This window comes from Saccopteryx leptura, chromosome 3 (assembly GCF_036850995.1).
Source record: "Saccopteryx leptura isolate mSacLep1 chromosome 3, mSacLep1_pri_phased_curated, whole genome shotgun sequence".
In the NCBI taxonomy this organism is placed as follows: domain Eukaryota; kingdom Metazoa; phylum Chordata; class Mammalia; order Chiroptera; family Emballonuridae; genus Saccopteryx; species Saccopteryx leptura.
The window spans coordinates 273792132-273812485 of record NC_089505.1 but is presented as its reverse complement, the minus strand read 5'-3'; the positions used below and the strand labels follow the sequence as shown (position 1 = coordinate 273812485).

Genomic DNA, 20354 nt, shown 5'->3' with positions numbered 1-20354 from the left:
AAAGATAAAATTGCCAACAGCTGGGATGGGGAACACTGCGCAGGGGACATTGTGGGAGAGGATTTACCAAGTTATGCTTAAGAACCTATTAGAGATCTAAGTAGAGATAGTGAGTTTGGAGCTATAAATGTAGGAGTAGCTAATGTATGCTGGTACTTAAGCCATAAGCTCGGGTAAGATCACCCATGTGCACATAGATGGAAAAAGTGTCCAAGCACTGAGCCCTGGGCTTGATCATGAAAATGGATGATGGTAAATGTTCTTGGAGTTAGAATAAACTTTTTCAGACTGCACTTGCAAACCTGATCAGATATTTTAGAAGCTGTAAATCTGAAGCAGACTGTGTACAGTTTTAAAACAAATATACTGAATATTCAACACAACAGATATAATTGTTTTTATCAATAAAATAGTAGGTAAAATTTAATGTGCATAAATTTTAAGAAGTTTCTCATACCCTTAAAGTAAGATGGAAGAAATCATGGCATTGTTTTGTGAAGTATTACATATGTTAATAAATACTCTCACAGAACGCTGCTCATTTTATTGGGGTTTAGAAGGAAAGTTAGTCACACTTCTTTGTACCAGCTGGTTTACTTTGTACCTAATTGTTTTACTTTTTTAATGAATAGTATTGAGACTACGTCTGCCCTTGTCCTTTTGACCCAGTACCTAATCAAATCAATTCTGCAGCTGGGGTGGGTGTAAAGGGGGAAATCAAATGAATACTTTGACTGACTTACATAATTGCTTGACTAGGTAAAGTAGCTTTTCTTGCTTTCTCCACAAAATTTAAATGTCTAGTATTCAAATTATTGTTTTATATTACAATTGGGTATTTTGGTTGTGACTATTGCTTTTGTAACAATGTGAATAATCCAATTGCCTTTAGGCATTCATTTAAAAAAATGATATGATAAATTACTAAGGAAAGATTTAGAAAGTGCCTTTCCCCCAATACTAATATTTACTTTAGTTTCCTTTAGGTCAGATCAAACTCTGGGAAGCTAAAGTTGAAGAGGTCGACAGATCCTGTGATTCAGATGAAGATTATGAAGCCAGCGGGCGAAGCCTGTTATCCACACATTACACCATCGTGATCCACCCCAAAGACCAAGGGCCAACTTACCTCCTCATTGGATCCAAGCATGAAAAGGTATGTAAGGGCTTTATGGTTGATTTAGAACAGGGGTCCCCAAACTTTTTACACAGGGGGCCAGTTCACTGTTCCTCAGACCGTTGGAGGGCCAGACTATGAACAAATCCCTATGCACACTGCACATATCTTATTTTAAAGTAAAAAAACAAAACAGGAACAAATACAATATTTAAAATAAAGAACAAGTAAATTTAAATCAACAAACTGACTATTATTTCAATGGGAACTATGGGCCTGCTTTTGGCTAATGAGATGGTCAATGTCGGTTCCATATTTGTCACTGCTAGCCGTAACAAGTGATATGACACGCTTCCGGAGCTGTGACGCGTACGTCCCGCGTCACCAGAAGTAGTACTGTACGTGAGCGACGCCGCGCTTTGCGGTGCTGCCATATACAGTACTCCTCTCACTGACCACCAATGAAAGAGGTGCCCCTTCTGGAAGTGCGGTGGGGGCCGGATAAATGGACTCAGGGGGCCGCATGTGGCCCGCGGGCCGTAGTTTGGGGACCCCTGATTTAGAATAATGTGGATTAATGTTATTAAGTACTGGTAATAATTTTCAAATCATTTTAATGGAAACAAGGAAGAAAATTTGCTAAAGACTTTCAGCTCTCTTTTCAGAGATTCCCTACATCCCTAGAACCAAGCCTTGTTTAATTGTGTAATTTTTCAATCCTACTGATCAAAGTGGTCTCAAGACTGAAATTAGTGCAGGAAGGTGTAGGATAAAAAGACTTTGTGTTCAAAATGTGACTGTCTTGGGCCTGACCTGTGGTGGCGCAGTGGAGAAAGTGTTGACCTGGAATGCTGAGGTCACTGGTTCAAAACCCTGGGCTTTGCCTTGTCAAGGCACATATGAGAGTTGATGCTTCCTGTTCCTCCCCACCCCCCATCTCTCCTCTCTAAAATGAATAAATAAGATTTAAAATTATTTTTAAATGTATATGTCTCACATTGGATTTTTTTTTGGGCCCCTAAGATCTCTACCTTATAGTTTTGCTACATTTTAAACAAAATTTTGGTTTAGATAAAATTTAACATGAATTATTATGTGTATTATATATATGTATATATATGTAGTCATTTATAAAAATCTAAACGTTAACATGACAAAAAGTAAAAATTAATTTGTGATATAAGAGGCATCACAAATTAGTGAGGAAGTAATGGATTATTTAATACGTAGTAGTTTGTATTCACTATTTATTAAGAAAATTGGCCATTTAGGAAAACATTAGTTTGTCATCCCACACATGTAGCAAAATAATTTCCAATGGATTTAAAGAGTTAAATGAAATAATTTGTTAAAGACCATTTAGGTGATCTTGGAATAAAATGTACTTTCTTAAAAAGGGGGGCAATGTAAGAAACACAGTAGGAATGGTTGACAGATTTGACTACAAAACATTGAAATACTTCTTTATATCAAATAAAATCATAAACATAGCTAAAAGGATAATATAAAAAATAAGATATTTCATGGATAGTTACTATATCTCAAACCTATAAACAACTTTTATAAAGTATTCCTTCTTTTTTTAAGGCTAAATAATACCCTATTGTGCCTGTGTACCATATCTTCTTTATAAAAATGACTATGATTACAATTCAAGTGAGCCTGCTTCAGAACAGTTTGAATAAGTGGCTTTTAGTAATTATTTAAAAGTTAAAGTTCTTTTTTAGTGTCAAAGTTTTCTATTTATGCAATTTGGTTTTTTTCCTTAAGTGACCAAAAATTATAAATTGGTTAATGTCTCTATTAATATGTTTTGTTTTTAAGGACACTTGGCTTTATCATCTGACTGTTGCAGCTGGAAGTAACAATGTAAACGTTGGATCTGAATTTGAACAACTTGTTTGTAAATTGCTAAATATTGAAGGGGAAACTTGTAAGTCCATAACATATAAGGCTTTACAGTTTATTAAATAGACCCTAACCCCCTTAGCCTAATGCAGTTTTTACTTTGTGGGGATTTGTTTCCCTGCAATGTACCCACCGTTTCTCTCCCTTTGCTTGTCATGGGCCAAGATTCTCACTGTGGTTCTTAGGGTCCAGGGAGACCATCATTCCCTGAAATTCCATATCCTGTGATACCTCTGCCTTTGCTCACATTACTACTCTGCCTGAAATGTCCCCTTTCCTTCACATTCCTCCCCAACCTGATGAAATCTGACCTACCTTAGACGCTCCCCCAGCCAGCCCACTCCAGCTCAGCATCTGGCTCGTAAAAGTTTCTCAATAAATATTAAAATTAACCCTGGCTGGTTGACTCAGTGGTAGAGTATTGGCCTGGTGTGTGGCTGTCCCAGGTTCAAGTTTCAGTCAGGGCACACAGAAGAAATGACCATCAGCTTCTCTACCTCTCTATCTTCTCTTTCTCTCTCTCTATCTCTCTCTCTTCTCCTCCCACAACCATGGATCGATTGGAGTGAGTTGGCCTTGGGCTCTGAGGATGACTCCATGGCCACTGTCTCAGGCACTAAAAAATGGCTAGGTTGCTGAGCAACAGAGCAACAGCCCCAGATTAACAGAGCATTGTCCCCTAGTGGGCTTGCCAGGTGGATTCTGGTTGGGGCACATGAGGGAGTCTGTCTTTCTGCCTCCCCTCTCAGTAAAATATAAATAAACAAACAAATGGAAAAGAAAAATATTAAAATTATGCCCCAATGCACTTTATCATTTAACTCTTCTGTAGCATTTGTTGCTTTGCATTAAAATTACTTTTTAATTTCAAAGACTCTCCCCATTGGTTTCCCCATGGAGAGTCTAGATTCTGTGTTATGCTTTACTTAATTGCAGAGATCACATTTTATTATCAGTATTCAACATAGGAATTTAATAAATGTTGATTTTAGGGATGATGTCAAGCTCTTATCATTCTCTCTCCTCCTACTTTGGCTTCTTGTTCCTACATCTTTCTGCAGCTCCTTCTCCTGGATAATCATCTCCCTACCTGGGCCACCAATCTTTAGCATATTTAAGCAACATAATAGTGCCTTGGTAGACTTGTTTCAGCCAAGAATATTAGGACCAAATTCTTGGAGATTTAATTTCTCCAAAACAGAGACATGAGAATCCCCAGTGGCTAGGAAAAAGAAATGAAATAATGTTGCCAAAGGTTTTCCATGACCTTTATGACTAAAAGCTGTGAGCCAGGCCTGCATGAGCTAATTTCTGAAGGGCTAATAAAGGGGAGGCCAAAATAAGTGATCTTTTCTGTTTTCTTTTCATATTCTATTCTGCATTTAGCCTCTCAGATCTGGAGACATCCTACTCTGTGTCACAGCAAGGAAAGAATTGTTTCCCCTCTGACGACACTGCCTTCTGAAGCTCTACAGACAGAGGCTATTAAATTATTTAAGGTAAAATTTTATATGGAGTTATATGTTACTAAAAATTGGAAAAAAAGAAAAATAAATAATTTAGGTTATAAAGCTTCACTTATTTCAAGAAAATTCAAAATGTGATTATTATTAAGACAATCCACTGAAATAAAATTAGGTGAATTGAATATGCTTTCTGAGTGAGGGTTTGGGATTTACTGAAATAAACTGTGTATGGTTTGGGCAATGTGAAACAATGTCAGAAGAATCATTTCCTCATTAGTCTCTCAAGTGGAGGGATGTCTCATATCACACCCACCTCAGTGTGGGGATAGGGGTCAGCACCCTTCTTCTCCAGGGGTACTCTCAAATTCTTTTCATTCAACTTCTATTACAAACTCCTGAGCACTTAAAACCTGTCTTTCAACTTTATTACTCTTTATCTCATCTCTGTCATCAGTTAGCTTCTGGTAACTCTTCAAATTTCAGTAAGGATTTTGGCTCCCAACTCACATTCTTTCTTCCTCAAATCTTGCCATAATGCTGAATGACTTCATTATTACTTGATGCACCAATGCTGTGGTCTTAAAATTCCTGACCTTCATAATGTTAGCAAGCTTCACTTCTAGTCTATTTCACCTTCTCATGCTCCATGTCCACACCCTGACCTCACCATTCTTTATAAGTACACCACGTCTAAAAGTTTAAATTCCAATGTCTCCTTTTTTAACCATATTCTGTTAGTTTGTGAGCTCTCTTATTTTCTTACTCTTCCATTTTCATCCTCAGTAAGACGTTTGTTTTGAACCATTTATTTTCTTTGAGATCAAGAGACAGCTTGATAATTTCCTCTTGGCTTTTCTTCCCTCTTTATCCAGCCTGGATTACTTTCATTAACATTCATAGTTCCTTGGGACCCATAATTCCATGAATTCTTCAGCCAAACCCCTACCTAGATCTTTGGTCACATTCACACTCAAACTCCCCCCTCAGTAATTTTCTTCACAACAAACTTACTTAATATTTCATTGAGAAAATTAGAGGGCATCAGCCCTGGCCGGTTGGCTCAGTGGTAGAGTGTCGGCCTGGCGTGCGGAAGTCCCGGGTTCGATTCCTGGCCAAGGCACACAGGAGAAGTGCCCATCTGCTTCTCCCCCCCTCCTCCCCTCCTTCCTCTCTATCTCTCTCTTCCCCTCCCGCAGCCGAGGCTCCATTGGAGCAAAGATGGCCTGGGCGCTGGGGATGGCTCCTTGGCCTCTGTCCCAGGCGCTAGAGTGGCTCTGGTCGCGGCAGAGCGACGCCCCGGAGGGGCAGAGCATCGCCCCCTGGTGGGCAGAGCATTGCCCCCTGGTGGGCGTGCCGGGTGGATCCCAGTCGGGCGCATGCGGGAGCTGTCTGTCTCTCCCTGTTTCTAGCTTCGGAAAAATACAAAAAAAAAAAAAAAAAAAAATTAGAGGGCATCAGACATGATCACCTTTAATCTCTCCTCCCAACAGACATTATTTTACCTATTTTCTCTTTCGTTCCACCAGTTTCCAAATATAGTGTACCTTATATGGATTCAGGTCTCAGCTCCACACCAGGATGTTGGTACTTCATTCTCCCGTAGCCTCTTAGAGTCTCAATTTCTGTCTTTCTTTTGGCTTCTTTTTGCCTACATTCTTTTCATCTAAAAAAAAATCATCTGTTTAGTTGATAATATCAAGGAATTATTGTTAATTTGGGGTGGGTATGATATGACATGGTGGTTATGGGAAAAAAAATCTTTAACAATTGTTGATTCACACTAAAGTATTTATTGGTAAAATAACATGATATATATTAAAGTCCTCCAGAAAAAGAGTAGAGTGGAGGTAAAATGAAACAAGTTTGGCAAAATGCTAATAATCGTTGACATTTGGTGATAAGTACTTGAGCAATCGTTATGCTATTCTCTCTACTTTTGTTTGTTTTAAAATTTACCATGATGGAACATGTAAAAAAAAACAAAACCCCACCCATAGAATACACAATACCAAAAGCAAGAAAGACTCTATACAAATATATTTGAAAATCTGAATGAAGTAATCAACTTTATAATGAAATATAAATGGGCAAAATTAATTCCATATGAGGATGAAAATTTAAACAAGGAAATTTACCAAACTTTATAAGTGTAAATAATTTCAATGCTGTTTACACTGTCCCAAAGCATAAAAAAAGAAGGAAATTTCCACAATTGTTTCCTTTTTAACTTTTTCTTTTGGGAAAATTCAGACGTGAATAGAGAAGATATGAGGTCCAAGGTCCTCATCATCCAGCTCCATAGCATCAGTACAGGCCCAGTTTGTTCTTCCTCACATCCCCACTGCTCCCCAGCATTGGATTATTTGAAGCAATTCTCAATCATCATATCACTAGATTCCTTTTTGTGTGTGTGTGTGTGTGTGACAGAGAGACAGTGAGAGGGACAGCTAAGTACAGACAGACAGGAAGGGAGAGTGCTGAGAAGCATCAATTCTTCATGGCAGCTCCTTAGTTGTTCATTGACTGTTTTCTCATATGTGCCTTGACTGGGGGTGGAGGTGCTACAGCAGAGCAAGTGACCCTTTGCTCAAGCCAGTGACCTTGGGGTCATGACTATGATCCTATGCTCCAGCCAGCGACCCCACGCTCAAGCTGGTGAACCTGTGCTCAAGCTGGGGACCTCAGAATTTCAAACCTGGGTCCTCTGTGTCCCCATCTGATGCTTTATCCACTGTACCACCATTTGGTCAGGCTCACCAGATTCTCATTGTTGCCAACTCCAGATTCTCATTGTGAAGTATTACTTTGATACCAAACCCCAGACACAATTGTACAAAACAAAGCATTTCATGCAAAAGCTAATAAAATATTAGTAAACAGAATACAGCATCATATTATAAGAGTACTTATATCGTGACTAAAAGAGATTTATTACAGGAAATCAAGGATGGCTAAATATTAGGGTATCTTCTAATATTACCCATTATTAAGTAGAAAGTCATCTCTATAGATGCTGCTGAAAAGACACTTGACAAATTCAGTGTTCATAAGATAGTACTACTTTCTTAATATGATAAAATTGAATGGTGGAAATCTTTTTCATTGATCATTTCATGATGTAATAATTGGGCAACAATACTTTGAGTTAGAGACTAAATTTATTTGATTATAGTCTGTGCTCAGAAAAGATAAAGACTACCTACTATATAATGACACAATAATTAAAGTCAAACATTGACATTTATAAACACTTTAATGCTCCTTAATAGATATATTTATTTAATCAGATTTTAAATCCATTCATTAATTAAACATTTGCTCTGTCAGTCTATGTTATGTAACGAGTAAAAAGATAAATAAGACAGTTTCTGTTTTTATGAAGTTTCTAATCTGGTGGACAAGAGATCATTAATGTTTTGTATACCCTTAAAATGAATGCATATTCTGCCCTTGGATGCAGTGCTCTGTAAGTGTCAATTAGGTCAAGTCGGTTAATAGTGTTGTTCAAGTTTTCTAAATCCTTACTGATTTTCTGCCCATTTGTTCTCTCAATTATTGAGAGAAGAATATTGAAGTCTTAATTGTGCATTTGTCTGTTATTCCTTGCAGTCCTTTTCGTTTTTGCTTCATATATTTTATTAAGTACATAATCATTTAGGATTATTATGTCCTTTTAGATGAACTGACCCCTTTACTATTATAAAGTGACCCTGTTTATCTCTGGCAGAATTCCTTGATCTGAAATCCAGTTTGTTAGATATTAATGTAGCCACTCTGGATTTCTTTTGATTAGTGTTACCATAATATATATTTTCCATCCATTTGGAAAAAAATAAAACTATTGCTAAGAAGAGAATCAATATAATTCATGCAGAATAAATATCATTTCTCATCTTGAGTAAGTCTTTTCTTTTTTTCTTAATTCAGACCTGCCAGCTTTTTATAAATGCCGCAGTTGACTCCCCGGCAATTGATTACCATGTATCTCTAGCCCAGAGTGCTTTGCAGATCTGTCTGACACATCCTGAGCTACAGAATGAAATTTGCTGTCAGCTCATTAAACAGACAAGACGGAGACAACCACAGAACCAACCAGGCCCATTGCAGGTATATAGTGATACATATACATGCAATTTTAAATGATGCAACTGTCTTGATTGTAAGAATGATGCATAATCAATGTAGACATTTGGAAAATACAAAAAGTGTGAAAAGGAAAAATAGGTATTAATATTTTGATGTATATCCTTTCAGTTTATTTATTTATTTATGTTTCTGTAGAAATGTGTATGTGTACACACTCTCACTTTTATTTTTTATCTTTCTGTATTTTCCGAAGTTAGAAGTGGGAAGACAGTCAGACAGACTCCCGCATGCGCCTGACCGGGATTCACCCAGCATGCCCACCAGGAGGTGATGCTCTCCAATCTGGGGTGTTGCTCCATTGTGACCGGAGCCATTCTAGCACCTGAGGCGGAGGCCATGGAGCCATCCTTAGCACCTGGGCCAACTTTGCTCTAATGGAGCCTTGGCTGCTGGAAGGGAAGGGAGAGATAGAGAGGAAGGAGAGGGGAAAGGGTGGAGAAGCACACGGGCGCTTCTTCTGTGTGCCCTAACTGGAAATTGAACCTGGGACTTCCACACACCAGGCCAATGCTCTACCACTGAGCCAACCCACCAGGGTACTCTCACTTTTTTTTACAACACTAGAGTTACAATTTGTATAATAATTTTTTAAAATATAGAACATAATCATTTCTCTTATAGTCTTCAACATTTTTCAAAACATTAATGATTGCATTAATATCAATTATGGTACATTTAGGTTTTTCCAGTTATTTTTATTGTAATAAATACTGCAGTATACATCTTTGGACCTAAATCTTGTATACAAGTCCAGTGAAGTTTATGGAATCCATCTCTAGAATTTTCCTATATCTTCAACATATTCAGTTTAATTCTTCTTTCAAATTCTTTTCAGGTAAAAAGTGGTATTCCACTATTGATTTATGATACATTTCTTTAATTATTAGTGCAGCTGAGTACATTTTTCAGTTGGTCTTTAGTTATGTTTATTTTCCAATGAATACATGTTTTAATCTTTGCTTAGTGACTCTTGTTAACCACAGGATGAAACGGAAATTTCTTACCCTAGCCAACAGGACTCTCAGGTGTGGATCCAGGTTTTGTATGACTTGAAGCTTATATAATTAATATTGTATACTCTTTTTTAAAAAGAGTGCAAAATATGTTACTTTTACACATTTTAAAAGAACATATGAACATATAAACACAGTTGATAGGGCTCTTCCCAGGGCCTTGGATGGATGGAAGGGGCCAGTGCATGAGAAATTCTGAAGCTTAAGCTTCATTTGTATCAAGGACCCTTGGTAACCTGCCTCCAGTGGCCTCCCCTTTCTCCGCTTTTTATGCATCCTGCCTCCAGCATACAGAAAGGCATAAACACTCTCCATTCTTGAAACACACCCTGTCTTTGCATTATTTTCTACCTTGCATCTGGCACTACTCCTATTACTCAGATCCCCCTACTTTCTTCCCACCTGTGGACTTTACGTTCCAGCCCAAGCAACAGCTCTCCTGTGAATTCTTCCCTGACTCCCACAGCACTGGGAGACATTCCCTCCATTGGTTATACTTTAAAAAAAATATGATATAGTATTAACTATGTTATATTAATATACTGTTTTAAATATAATGTCTTCTCCTAGACCATAGGAAACTCAAAAAGAACAAGGACAATGTTTTTATTTTCTCCTCCTCCATTTTAAAATAACATTTTAAAAAGTATTGAAGCTAGCCCTGGCGGATATCTCAGTTGGTGAGCGTCATCCAGATATGCAGAGGTTGTCAGTTTGTTCCCTGGTCAGGGCACACACAGAAACAGATCGATGTCTTTCCCCCCACACACATACTTCCTTTCTCTCCAAAATCAATAAATAAATTAAAATAAGAAAGATACAGAACAAAGGATAAGTCACATATAATCTTATTATCTAATCTCTGTTAATATTTATATATACTTGCCCCGTATTTATGTATGCATACATGTAAGTATATGTTGGCAGAATGGCATTGTTTTGGGGTATATGATATTTTTACTATTTTTCTATCTGTCATTCCTCAAAGCCATTACTTATATTTCAATGAATGGTAAATATATAAATGAACAAAAAAAATGTGATATCAAAAAGGATTACCTTATCTACATGTCTTTTGGTATCAGTTGTAGATAACTATATACATAAAGATGGATTATGGATCGACCCAATGTGACTTTTTAAAAATATTTTTATGGGTTATAAATGTGCCAAGAAGATAATGTACATGTGGAAGAAGCAAATACATTTGGGGTTAAGAAAGGCTGCAAACTACTAAAATAAACAAAACCTTGAAAACCAAAAAAAAAGGACTATCAACTTCTGTCAGTCAGGCTGGTTCTGACTTGGATCTCTGACTGCGCTGTGTCTAACCGGTGCTGTTTCTTTTTGCCCAGGCCTGGCAGCTCTTGGCCCTCTGCGTTGGGCTCTTCCTTCCTCATCACCCCTTCCTGTGGCTTCTGAGGCTCCACCTAAAGAGGAATGCAGATTCCAGGTGTGCAGATAGTCTACAATAGATCATAAGTATTTAATAATCTGCTGGGCACATTTGTAGAAGAATGTGTGAAACCAATGTTGGTACAGGAAACCTTTGGATATCGTTTATGTGGAGCTTGGGAAATATTTCCTTTGTTATGTTAAATCTCTTATGAACGATTGCAGTGAAAGTTTGAAGCTTGACAGAATATTTTTAAGTGAAAAGTCTGTGTGTATCACAAGTATGAATGACTTAGCATTAGTTATTGTTATAACAGCAACTATTTTTGTTTCCTTAATTTCCCTATTACTGTTTTTCTCCACATTGAATTCTTTCCTGTGGAAAACTTCCCTGATGGTCTCCCCTCCTTTTATACTTGTGTGTATTTGAATTACTTCAGAATTTTTATTTTCTTGAAAAAAAGACATTTAAAATCCAACTGTCACAATGGCTTTCTACATTGGGACCCAGGGCACCCAGCCAAGGGTTAGCAGGGTCATTTTGTCCAAAAGGTTGAGGTTAGGTTGCTAAAGTAGACTCTGGGACTAAGAGAAACAAATAAACAAACAATCACAATGAAACAAAAAACAACTGTAAAGCAGTAGAAAAATATTCTCCAACTCAGAATATGTTTTGGGACTCTGTGATCAATGTCATGTGACTTTGGTTGCAATCACTGACAAATCACCCAAAGGGTGACATATTTTAAAATTATTATTAATTTTAACAGAGTGACATTGATAAATCAAGGGACATATGTTCAGAGAAAACATCTCCAGGTTATTTTGACATTTGATTATGTTGCATACCCATCACCCAAAGTCAAACTGTCTTCCATCACCTTCTATCTGGTTTTCTTTGTGCCTCTCCCTTCCCCACCCTCCTCCTCCCCCCCCATAACCACCACCCTCTTGTCCATGTCTCTGAGTCTCATTTTTATGTCCCACCTATGTATGGAATCATATAGTTCTTAGTTTTTTCTGATTTACCTATTTCACTCAGTATAATGTAATCAAGGTCCATCCATGTTGTTGTAAATGATCCGATGTCATCATTTCTTATGGCCGAGTAGTATTCCATAGTGTATATATGTACTAAAGCTTTTTAATCCACTCGTCCACTGACAGACTCTTGGGCTGTTTCCAGATCTTCGCTATTGTGAACAATGCTGCCATAAACATGAGAGTGCATTTCTCCTTTTGAAACAGTGCTATGGTGTTCTTGGGGTATATTCCTAAAAGTGGGATAGCTGGGTCAAAAGGCAGTTCCATTTTTAACTTTTTGAGGAATGTCCATACTGTTTTCCATAGTGGTTGCACCAGTCTGCAGTCCCACCAGCAGTGCAGGAGGGTTCCCTTTTCTCCACATCCTCACCAGCCCTTATTCTGTGTTGTTTTGTTGATGAGTGCCATTCTAACTGGTGTGAGGTGATATCTCATTGTGGTTTTAATTTGCATTTCCCTAATGATTAGTGATGTTGAGCATTTTTTCATATGCCTATTGGCCATCTGTATGTCCTCTTTGGAGAAGTGTCTATTCATTTCTTTTGCCCATTTTTTGATTGGATTGTTTGTCTTCCTGGTGTTGAGTTTTACAAATTCTTTATAAATTTTGGTTATTAACCCCTTATCAGATGTATTGTCGAATATGTTCACCCATTGTGTAGTTTGTCTTTTTATTCTGTTCTTATTATCTTTAGCAGCGCAAAAGCTTTTTAGTTTAATATAGTCCCATTTGTTTATCCTGTCCTTCATTTCACTTGCCCGTGGAGATAAATCGGCAAATACTGTATATTGCTGCGATAGATGTCGGAGAGCTTACTGCCTATGTTTTCTTCTAAGTTGCTTATGGTTTCACAGCTTAAATTTAAGTCTTTTATCCATTCTGAGTTTATTTTTGTGAATAGTGTAAGTTGGTGGTCCAGTTTTATTTCTTTGCAGGTAGATGTCCAATTTTCCCAACACCATTTGTTAAAGAGGCTGTCTTTACTCCATTGTATGCTCTTACCTCCTTTGTCAAATATCAGTTGTCCATAAAGGTATGGGTTTATTTCTGGGTTCTCTGTTATATTCCTTTGATCTATATGCCTGTTCTTATGTCAGTACCAGTCTGTTTTGAGTACAATGGCCTTGTAGTATCACTTGATATCAGGAAGTGTGATACCTCCCACTTTATTCTTCCTTTTCAAGATTGCTGGGGCTATTGTTCTTTTTTGGTTCCATATAAATTTTTGGAATATGTGTTCTATATCTTTGAAGTATGTCATTGGTATTTTAATTGGTATTGCATTAAATTTATAAATTGCTTTGGGTAATATAGACATTTTAATGATGTTTATTCTTCCCAACCATGAGCACGGTATATGCTTCCATCTGTTTGTATCTTCCTTGATTTCTTTTATTAATGTTTTATAATTTTTCGAGTATAAGTCTTTAATCTTCTTGGTTAAATCTACTCCTAGGTACTTTTTTTTTGGTTGCAGTAGTGAAGGGGATTGTTTCCTTAATTTCTCTTTCTGACAGTTAATTGTTGGTATATAAAAATACCTCTGATTCTCAGTATTAATTTTATATCCTGCTACCTTGCTGAATTCATTTTTCAGATCCAATAGTTTTTTGACTGAGACTTTAGGGTTTTTTATATACAATATCATATCATCTGCAAATAATGATAGTTTTACTTCTTCTCTTCCAATTTGGATGCCTTTTATTTCTTCTTCTTGTCTGATTGCTGTGGCTAGGACTTCCAGAACTATGTTGAATAAGAGCGGTGAAAGGGGGCACCCCTGCCTTGTTCCTGATCTTAAGGGGATTGCTTTTAATTTTTGCCCATTGAGTATGATGTTGGCGGTGGGTTTGTCATAGATGGCCTTTATCATGTTGAGGTATGTTCCCTGTATTCCCACTTGGCTGAGAGTTTTGATCATGAATGGGTGCTGGATTGTATCAAATGCTTTTTCTGCATCTATTGAAATTATCATGTGGTTTTTCTCCTTCCTTTTGTTTATGTGATGAATCACATTGATTGATTTGCAAATATTTACCAACCTTGCTTCCCCAGAATAAATCCCACTTGATCATGATGTATGTTTTTTTCATATATTGCTGGATCTGGTTGGCTAATATTTTGTTGAGGATTTTAGCATCTAAATTCATCAGGGATATTGGCCTATAATTTCCTTTTTTTGTGTTGTCTTTGCCTGGTTTTGGAATCAGAATTATGCTCGCCTCATAAAAGGAGCTTGGAAGTCTTCCTTCCTCTTGAATTTTTTGAAATAGCTTGAGAAGGATATGAGTTAGGTCTTCTTGGAATATTTGGTAGAATTCACTTGTGAAGCCATCAGGCCAGGACTTTTCTTTGTTGGGAGTTTTTGATAACTGTCTCGATCTCATTTGTTGTAATCAGTCTGTTTAGATTTTCTGATTCTTCCAGATTAATTTTTGTAAAATTTTATGTCTCAAGGAATTTGTCCATTTCATCTAGGTTGTCTAATTTTTTGGCATACAGTTCTTCATAGTATTTTCTTACAATATTTTGTATTTCTGTTGTGTCAGTTGTTATTTCTCCACTCTCTTTTCTAATTTTATTTATTTGAGTCCTCTCTCTTTTTTTCTTGGTGAGTCTGGTTAAAGGTTCATCGATCTTGTTTACCTTTTCAAAGAACCAGCTCCTGGTTTCATTGATCCTCTGTATTGTTTCTTTAGCCTCTATGTCATTTATTTCTGCTCTGATCTTTATTATTTCTTTCCTTCTACTACCTCTGGGCTTTACTTGCTGTTCTTTTTCTAGTTCTTTTAGATGCAGGGTTAAGTTGTTTATTTGAGATTTTCTAGCTTTTTAAAAAAATTTTAATGGGGTGACATTAATAAATCAGGGTACATATGTTCAAAGAAAACATCTCCAGGTCATCTTGTCATTTAATTATGTTGCATACCAGTCACCCAAAGTCAACTTGCCCTCCGTCACCTTCTATCTGGTTTTCTTTGTGCCTCTCTTCTTCCCCCTCTCCCTCCTTCTCCTCCCCCCCAGTAACCACTACACTCTTGTCCATGTCTCTTAGTCTCGTTTTTATGTCCCACCTAAGTATGGAATCATGCAGTTCTTAGTTTTTTCTGATTTACTTATTTCACTCCATATAATGTTATCAAGATCCATTCATTTTGTTGTAAATGATCCGATGTCATCATTTCTTATGGCTGAGTAGTAGTCTATAGTACACATGTACCACATCTTCTTTATCCAGTCATCTATTGAAGGGCTTTTTGGTTGTTTCCATGTCTTGGCCACTGTGAACAATGCTACAATGAACATGGGGCTGCATCTGTCTTTATGTACCAGTGTTTTTGAGTTATGTGGGTATATTCCCAGTAGAGGGATTTCTTGGTCATATAGTAGTTCTATTTTCAATTTTTTGAGGAACCTCCATACTTTCTTCCCTAGTGGTTATACTACTTTGCATTCCCACCAACAGTGGATGAAGGTTCCTTTTTCTCCACAGCCTCTCCAACACTTATTACCTGTCTTGTTGATAATAGCTAATCTAACAGGTGTGAGGTGGTATTTCATTGTAGTTTTGATTTGCATTTCTCTAATAGCTAATGAAGATGAACATCTTTCCATATATCTGTTGGCCATTTGTATTTCTTCCTGGGAGAAGTTTCTGTTCATGTCCTCTTCCCATTTTTTTATTGGATTGTTTGTTTGTTTGTTGTTGAGTTTTATGAGTTCTTTTTATATTTTGGATATTAGGCCCTTATCTGAGCTGTTGTTTGAAAATATCATCTCCCATTTAGTTTTTCCTAGCTTTTTAAGGTATGCTTGTAATGCTATGAACTTCTCTCTCAGGACTGCTTTTGCTATGTCCCATACATTTTAGTTGAAGTATGCTCATTATCATTCTTTTCTAAAAATTTTTTTATTTCTTCTTTTATCTCTTTGTTAACCTGTTCGTTATTTAATAACATGCTATTTAGTGTCAAGTGTTTGAGGATTTTTCAGTTTTTCTGTTGTGGTTGATTTTTAGTGTCGTGCCATTGTGATCAGAGAAAATGCTTGATATGATTTCAGTCTTCTTAAATTTGTTGAGACCGCTTTTATGCCCTAACATATCCAATTGATCTAGTGTGTCCTTTAAGCTGTTGTTTCTTTGTTAATTTTCTTTCTTGAGGATCTATCTAGTGATGTTAGTGGAGTATTGAAATCCCCTACTATTATAGTATTGCTGTTGATCTAGCCCTTTATATCCATCAAAGTCTGCTTTATATATTTAGGTGCTCCTATATTAGGTGCGTAGATATTTATAATGGTTATATCTTCCTGTTGGATTGCTCCCCTTATCATTATGTAGTGACCTTCTTTATCTCTTACTATAGCCTTTGTTTTAAAATCCATTTTGTCTGATATAAGTATTGCTACCCCAGCTTTTTTTTCATTTCCATTTGCATAAAATATTTTTTCATCTTTTTACTTTCAGTTTTTGTGCATCTTTTGTTTTAAGGTGTGTCTCTTGTAGACAGCATATGTATGGGTCCTGTTTTCTTATCCATGCAGCTACCCTATGTCTTTTGATTGGATCATTTATTTAATCCATTTACATTTAAGGTTATTATTGATATGTAGTTGTTTGTTGCCATTTTATTCTTTAAAGTTGTATTCCTCTTCTGATTTATTCTTTTCCCCCTTTGATCTGTTTACAACAGGCCCCTTAGCATTTCTTGCAGCATTGGTTTGGTTGTAGTGAAATCTTTGAGTTTTTTTTTTGTCAGGGAAGCTTTTTATTTCTCTTTCAACTTTAAATGATAGCCTGCTGGATAAAGTAGTCTTGGTTGTAGGCTCTTGTTCTGCATTACTTTGTATATTTCTTGCCATTCCCTTCTGGCGTTAAGTGTTTCTGTTGAGAAGTCGGATGTCATCCTTATGGGGGCTCCTTTGTAGGTGATAGCCTTTTTTTTTCTCTAGCAGCTTTTAATATTTTCTCTTTATCTCTTAGCTTTGGTATTTTAATTATGATGTGTCTTGGTGTAGATTTCTTTGGGTTTCTCTTTAATGGAGTTCTCTGTGCTTCTTGAACTTATTTTCTTTTTATAAATTTTATTTTATTTTATTTATTGATTTTTAGAGAGAGGGGAGAGAGAGAGAGAGAGAGAGAGAGAAGGGGGAGGAGCAGGAAGCATCAACTCCCATATGTGCCTTGACCAGGCAAGCCCAAAGTTTCAAACCGGCAACCTCAGTGTTCCAGGTCGATGCTTTATCCCACTGTGCCACCACAGGTCAGGCTTGTGCTTCTTGAACTTGTGAGAGTTTTTCCTGCTTTAATTTAGGGAAGTTTTCAGCTATGATATGATTGAACAAAGTCTCTATCCCTTGTTCTTTCTCTTCTTCTTCAGGAACCTCTATGATGCAGATGTTATTTCTCTTCATGTTGTCACAGAGCTCTCTTAGAGTTTCCTCAGACTTTTTGAGTCTCTTTTCTTTTTTCTGCTCTGCTTCCATGCCTTCATTTATCTTGTCCTCTAACTCGCTGATTTGATCCTCAGCTTCATCCATCCTGCTTTTAATTCCTTCCATTGTGGTCTTCATTTCTGATATTGTATTTGTCATTTCTGACTGATTCTTTTTTATTATTTCAATGTCCTTTTTTATATTTGCTATGTCTTTATTTAGGTGTTCATAATGACCATCTATTGTTGTTCTAAGATCTTTGAGCATCCTAACAATTATTATTTTAAACTTTGCATCTGGTTATTTGGTTATATCTGACTCATTCAGGTCCTTTTCTGGGGATTTCTCTTCATTTGTGTTGCATTTTTCTTCTGTCCCATTTTGTCTGTGAATAAGAAGGTTTTGGCCACTGGAGTCCAATGGGTGTGGCCTCTGTGTTCCCACCACCCCCTCTGCTGCTGCTGCCTACAGTGTTTGGGTATGGGTGTTGCCGGTGCCAGCCCACTGGGGCTGTCACTGCGGTTTCTACCTCTCCTCTACAGGGAGGGGCTGTGATCACATGTCTGGGTGTACAAGCTCGGAGGCCTCGGCCTTCACCCTGCCCCTGCGGGTGGGGTTATGCACCGAGCCCACCAGCCTCCATACCAGTGGCAGGGGTGAGCACCTTTGCTCAGCTGCGGGTCTCCGCCTGTTTCCAGGCTTTCCTCCAGCCCCCGCAGGAGGAGCCTGCTTGCCAGTCAGCTGCAAGCCTCAGCTCTGCAGGCCGAGCGGGGCTGTGCACCCAGGCTCGGTCACGGGTCTCCACCTGCTCTGGGCTTTTGCCCCACTCCCGCGAGAAGAGCCCGCTCTAGTCGACTGCAAGGTTCGGCTCTGCCCAAAGGGTGACATTTTAAAGTCTGCCTAGAAGACACTTGAGTACAAACATATTTAGAGGTGTTATCATTCTGTTTTTATTAGCAAAGTAAAAACTACTAAAACAGTGAGGGTAAATAAAATCTATTCAGCTTTTACATGTCTACTCCAATGGCTTTATTTCATGCTTAACCTTTTTTAAGATGCTCATATTTTATAGGGTAAAGAGGAAAATATATTTTAGTTTGAAGATATTTTCTTACCTTGTTTAGTAGTGAAACACGAACCTCCGGGTTCCTAAAACAACAACTCTGCTACATCATATGTTTCTTCAGTTATCCAATACTATTCTTTTTTTTTTCTTTTTTTTTTTCATTTTTCTGAAGCTGGAAACAGGGAGAGACAGTCAGACAGACTCCCGCATGCGCCCGACCGGGATCCACCCGGCACGCCCACCAGGGGCGACGCTCTGCCCACCAGGGGGCGATGCTCTGCCCGTCCTGAGCGTCGCCATGTTGTGACCAGAGCCATTCTAGCGCCTGAGGCAGAGGCCACAGAGCCATCCCCAGCGCCTGGGCCATCTTTGCTCCAGTGGAGCCTTGGCTGCGGGAGGGGAAGAGAGAGACAGAGAGGAAAGCATGGCGGAGGGGTGGAGAAGCAAATGGGCGCTTCTCCTGTGTGCTCTGGCCGGGAATCGAACCCGGGTCCTCCACACGCTAGGCCAACGCTCTACCGCTGAGCCAACCGGCCAGGGCTCCAATGTTATTCTTTATACGATTACTTTATTTATATTTGTAAATATAATTACCATATATTGACTTTATAATAACTAGTAATTTTAAATTCGTTTTGTGAGTCTAATATGATAAAGATGAAGAATGCTTTGTGGGGAAGTTTCATTCAGTCAGAGGCAAAAGCAAAGAAACTAGAACTAATAAGAACTAATGTCATTGCCTGACCAGGCGGTGGTGCAGTGGATAGAGCATCGGACTGGGATGCGGAGGACCCAGGTTCGAGACCTCGAGGTTGCCAGCTTGAGCGCAGGCTCATCTGGCTTGAGCAAAAAGCTCACCAGCTTGGACTCAAGGTCGCTGGATCGAGCAAGGGGTTGCTCAGTCTGCTGAAGGCCTGTGGTCAAGACACATGTGAGAAAGCAATCAATGAACAACTAAGGTGTCGCAACGAAGAACTAATGATTAATGCTTCTCATCTCTCTCTGTTCCTGTCTGCCTGTCCCTATCTGTCCTCCTCTCTGACTCTCTTTCTGTCTCTTTAAAAAAAAAAAAAGAACTAATGTCATTGACTTAAGTAAATCAGGCAACATTGTTGTGTCCTCCATCCAAGGCACTGCCTGGACAGGGACAGAAAGGTAATAAAGCGTAGTCCCAGTGCTGCCATCACTAAGCAGATGCACATGTAAAGAGCCAAGAAAACAAGGTAAAGCCCTGAGGTGTGGATATCAAGAGTCCATTAGGGATAGGGCTCTGGCCAGGTAATGCAGTTGGTGAGAGCATAAACCTGATACACCAAGGTTGCGGGATGGTCCCCAGTCAGAGCACATACAAGAATCAACCAATGGATGCCTTATCTTTTAGAGACTTCTTTCATTTACATGGCCCGGAAGCAGTCACTGAGATAAGGATTTGAGTGGAAGTAGTTATTTGGGAGGCACAGTAAACACCAGTAGGGGGTCATATCATGGGCCGAATTGTGTTCCCTCATAAAAGAAAAAAAAAGCTAGAATTTGAGAAAAGTTACAGAGGTTTAATATTATTATTAAAAAGAAAAATTGTACCTGACCTGAGGAGGCGCAGTGGATAAAGTGTCAACCTGGAATGCTGAGGTCACCAGTTCAAAACCCTGGGCTTGCCTGGTCAAGGCACATATGGGAGTTGATGCTTCCTGCTTCTCCCTCCTCTCTCTCTCCCCCCTCTCTAAAAGGAATAAATAAAATCTTTTAAAAAATAAAAATTGCT

General features: G+C 38.2%; 1 protein-coding gene across 1 annotated transcript in view; it reads left to right on the top strand.

The window, feature by feature from the left end:
* Window positions 1-20354, top strand: part of PLEKHH2 (pleckstrin homology, MyTH4 and FERM domain containing H2) — a 110092-nt gene that overhangs the window by 68586 nt on the left and 21152 nt on the right. Inside the window, exons 17-21 of the mRNA XM_066378388.1 lie at window positions 977-1156; window positions 2942-3050; window positions 4412-4524; window positions 8419-8598; window positions 11006-11103. Of these exons, the coding sequence (XP_066234485.1) occupies window positions 977-1156; window positions 2942-3050; window positions 4412-4524; window positions 8419-8598; window positions 11006-11103 (680 nt within the window). The remainder of the gene's footprint in view (window positions 1-976; window positions 1157-2941; window positions 3051-4411; window positions 4525-8418; window positions 8599-11005; window positions 11104-20354) is intronic.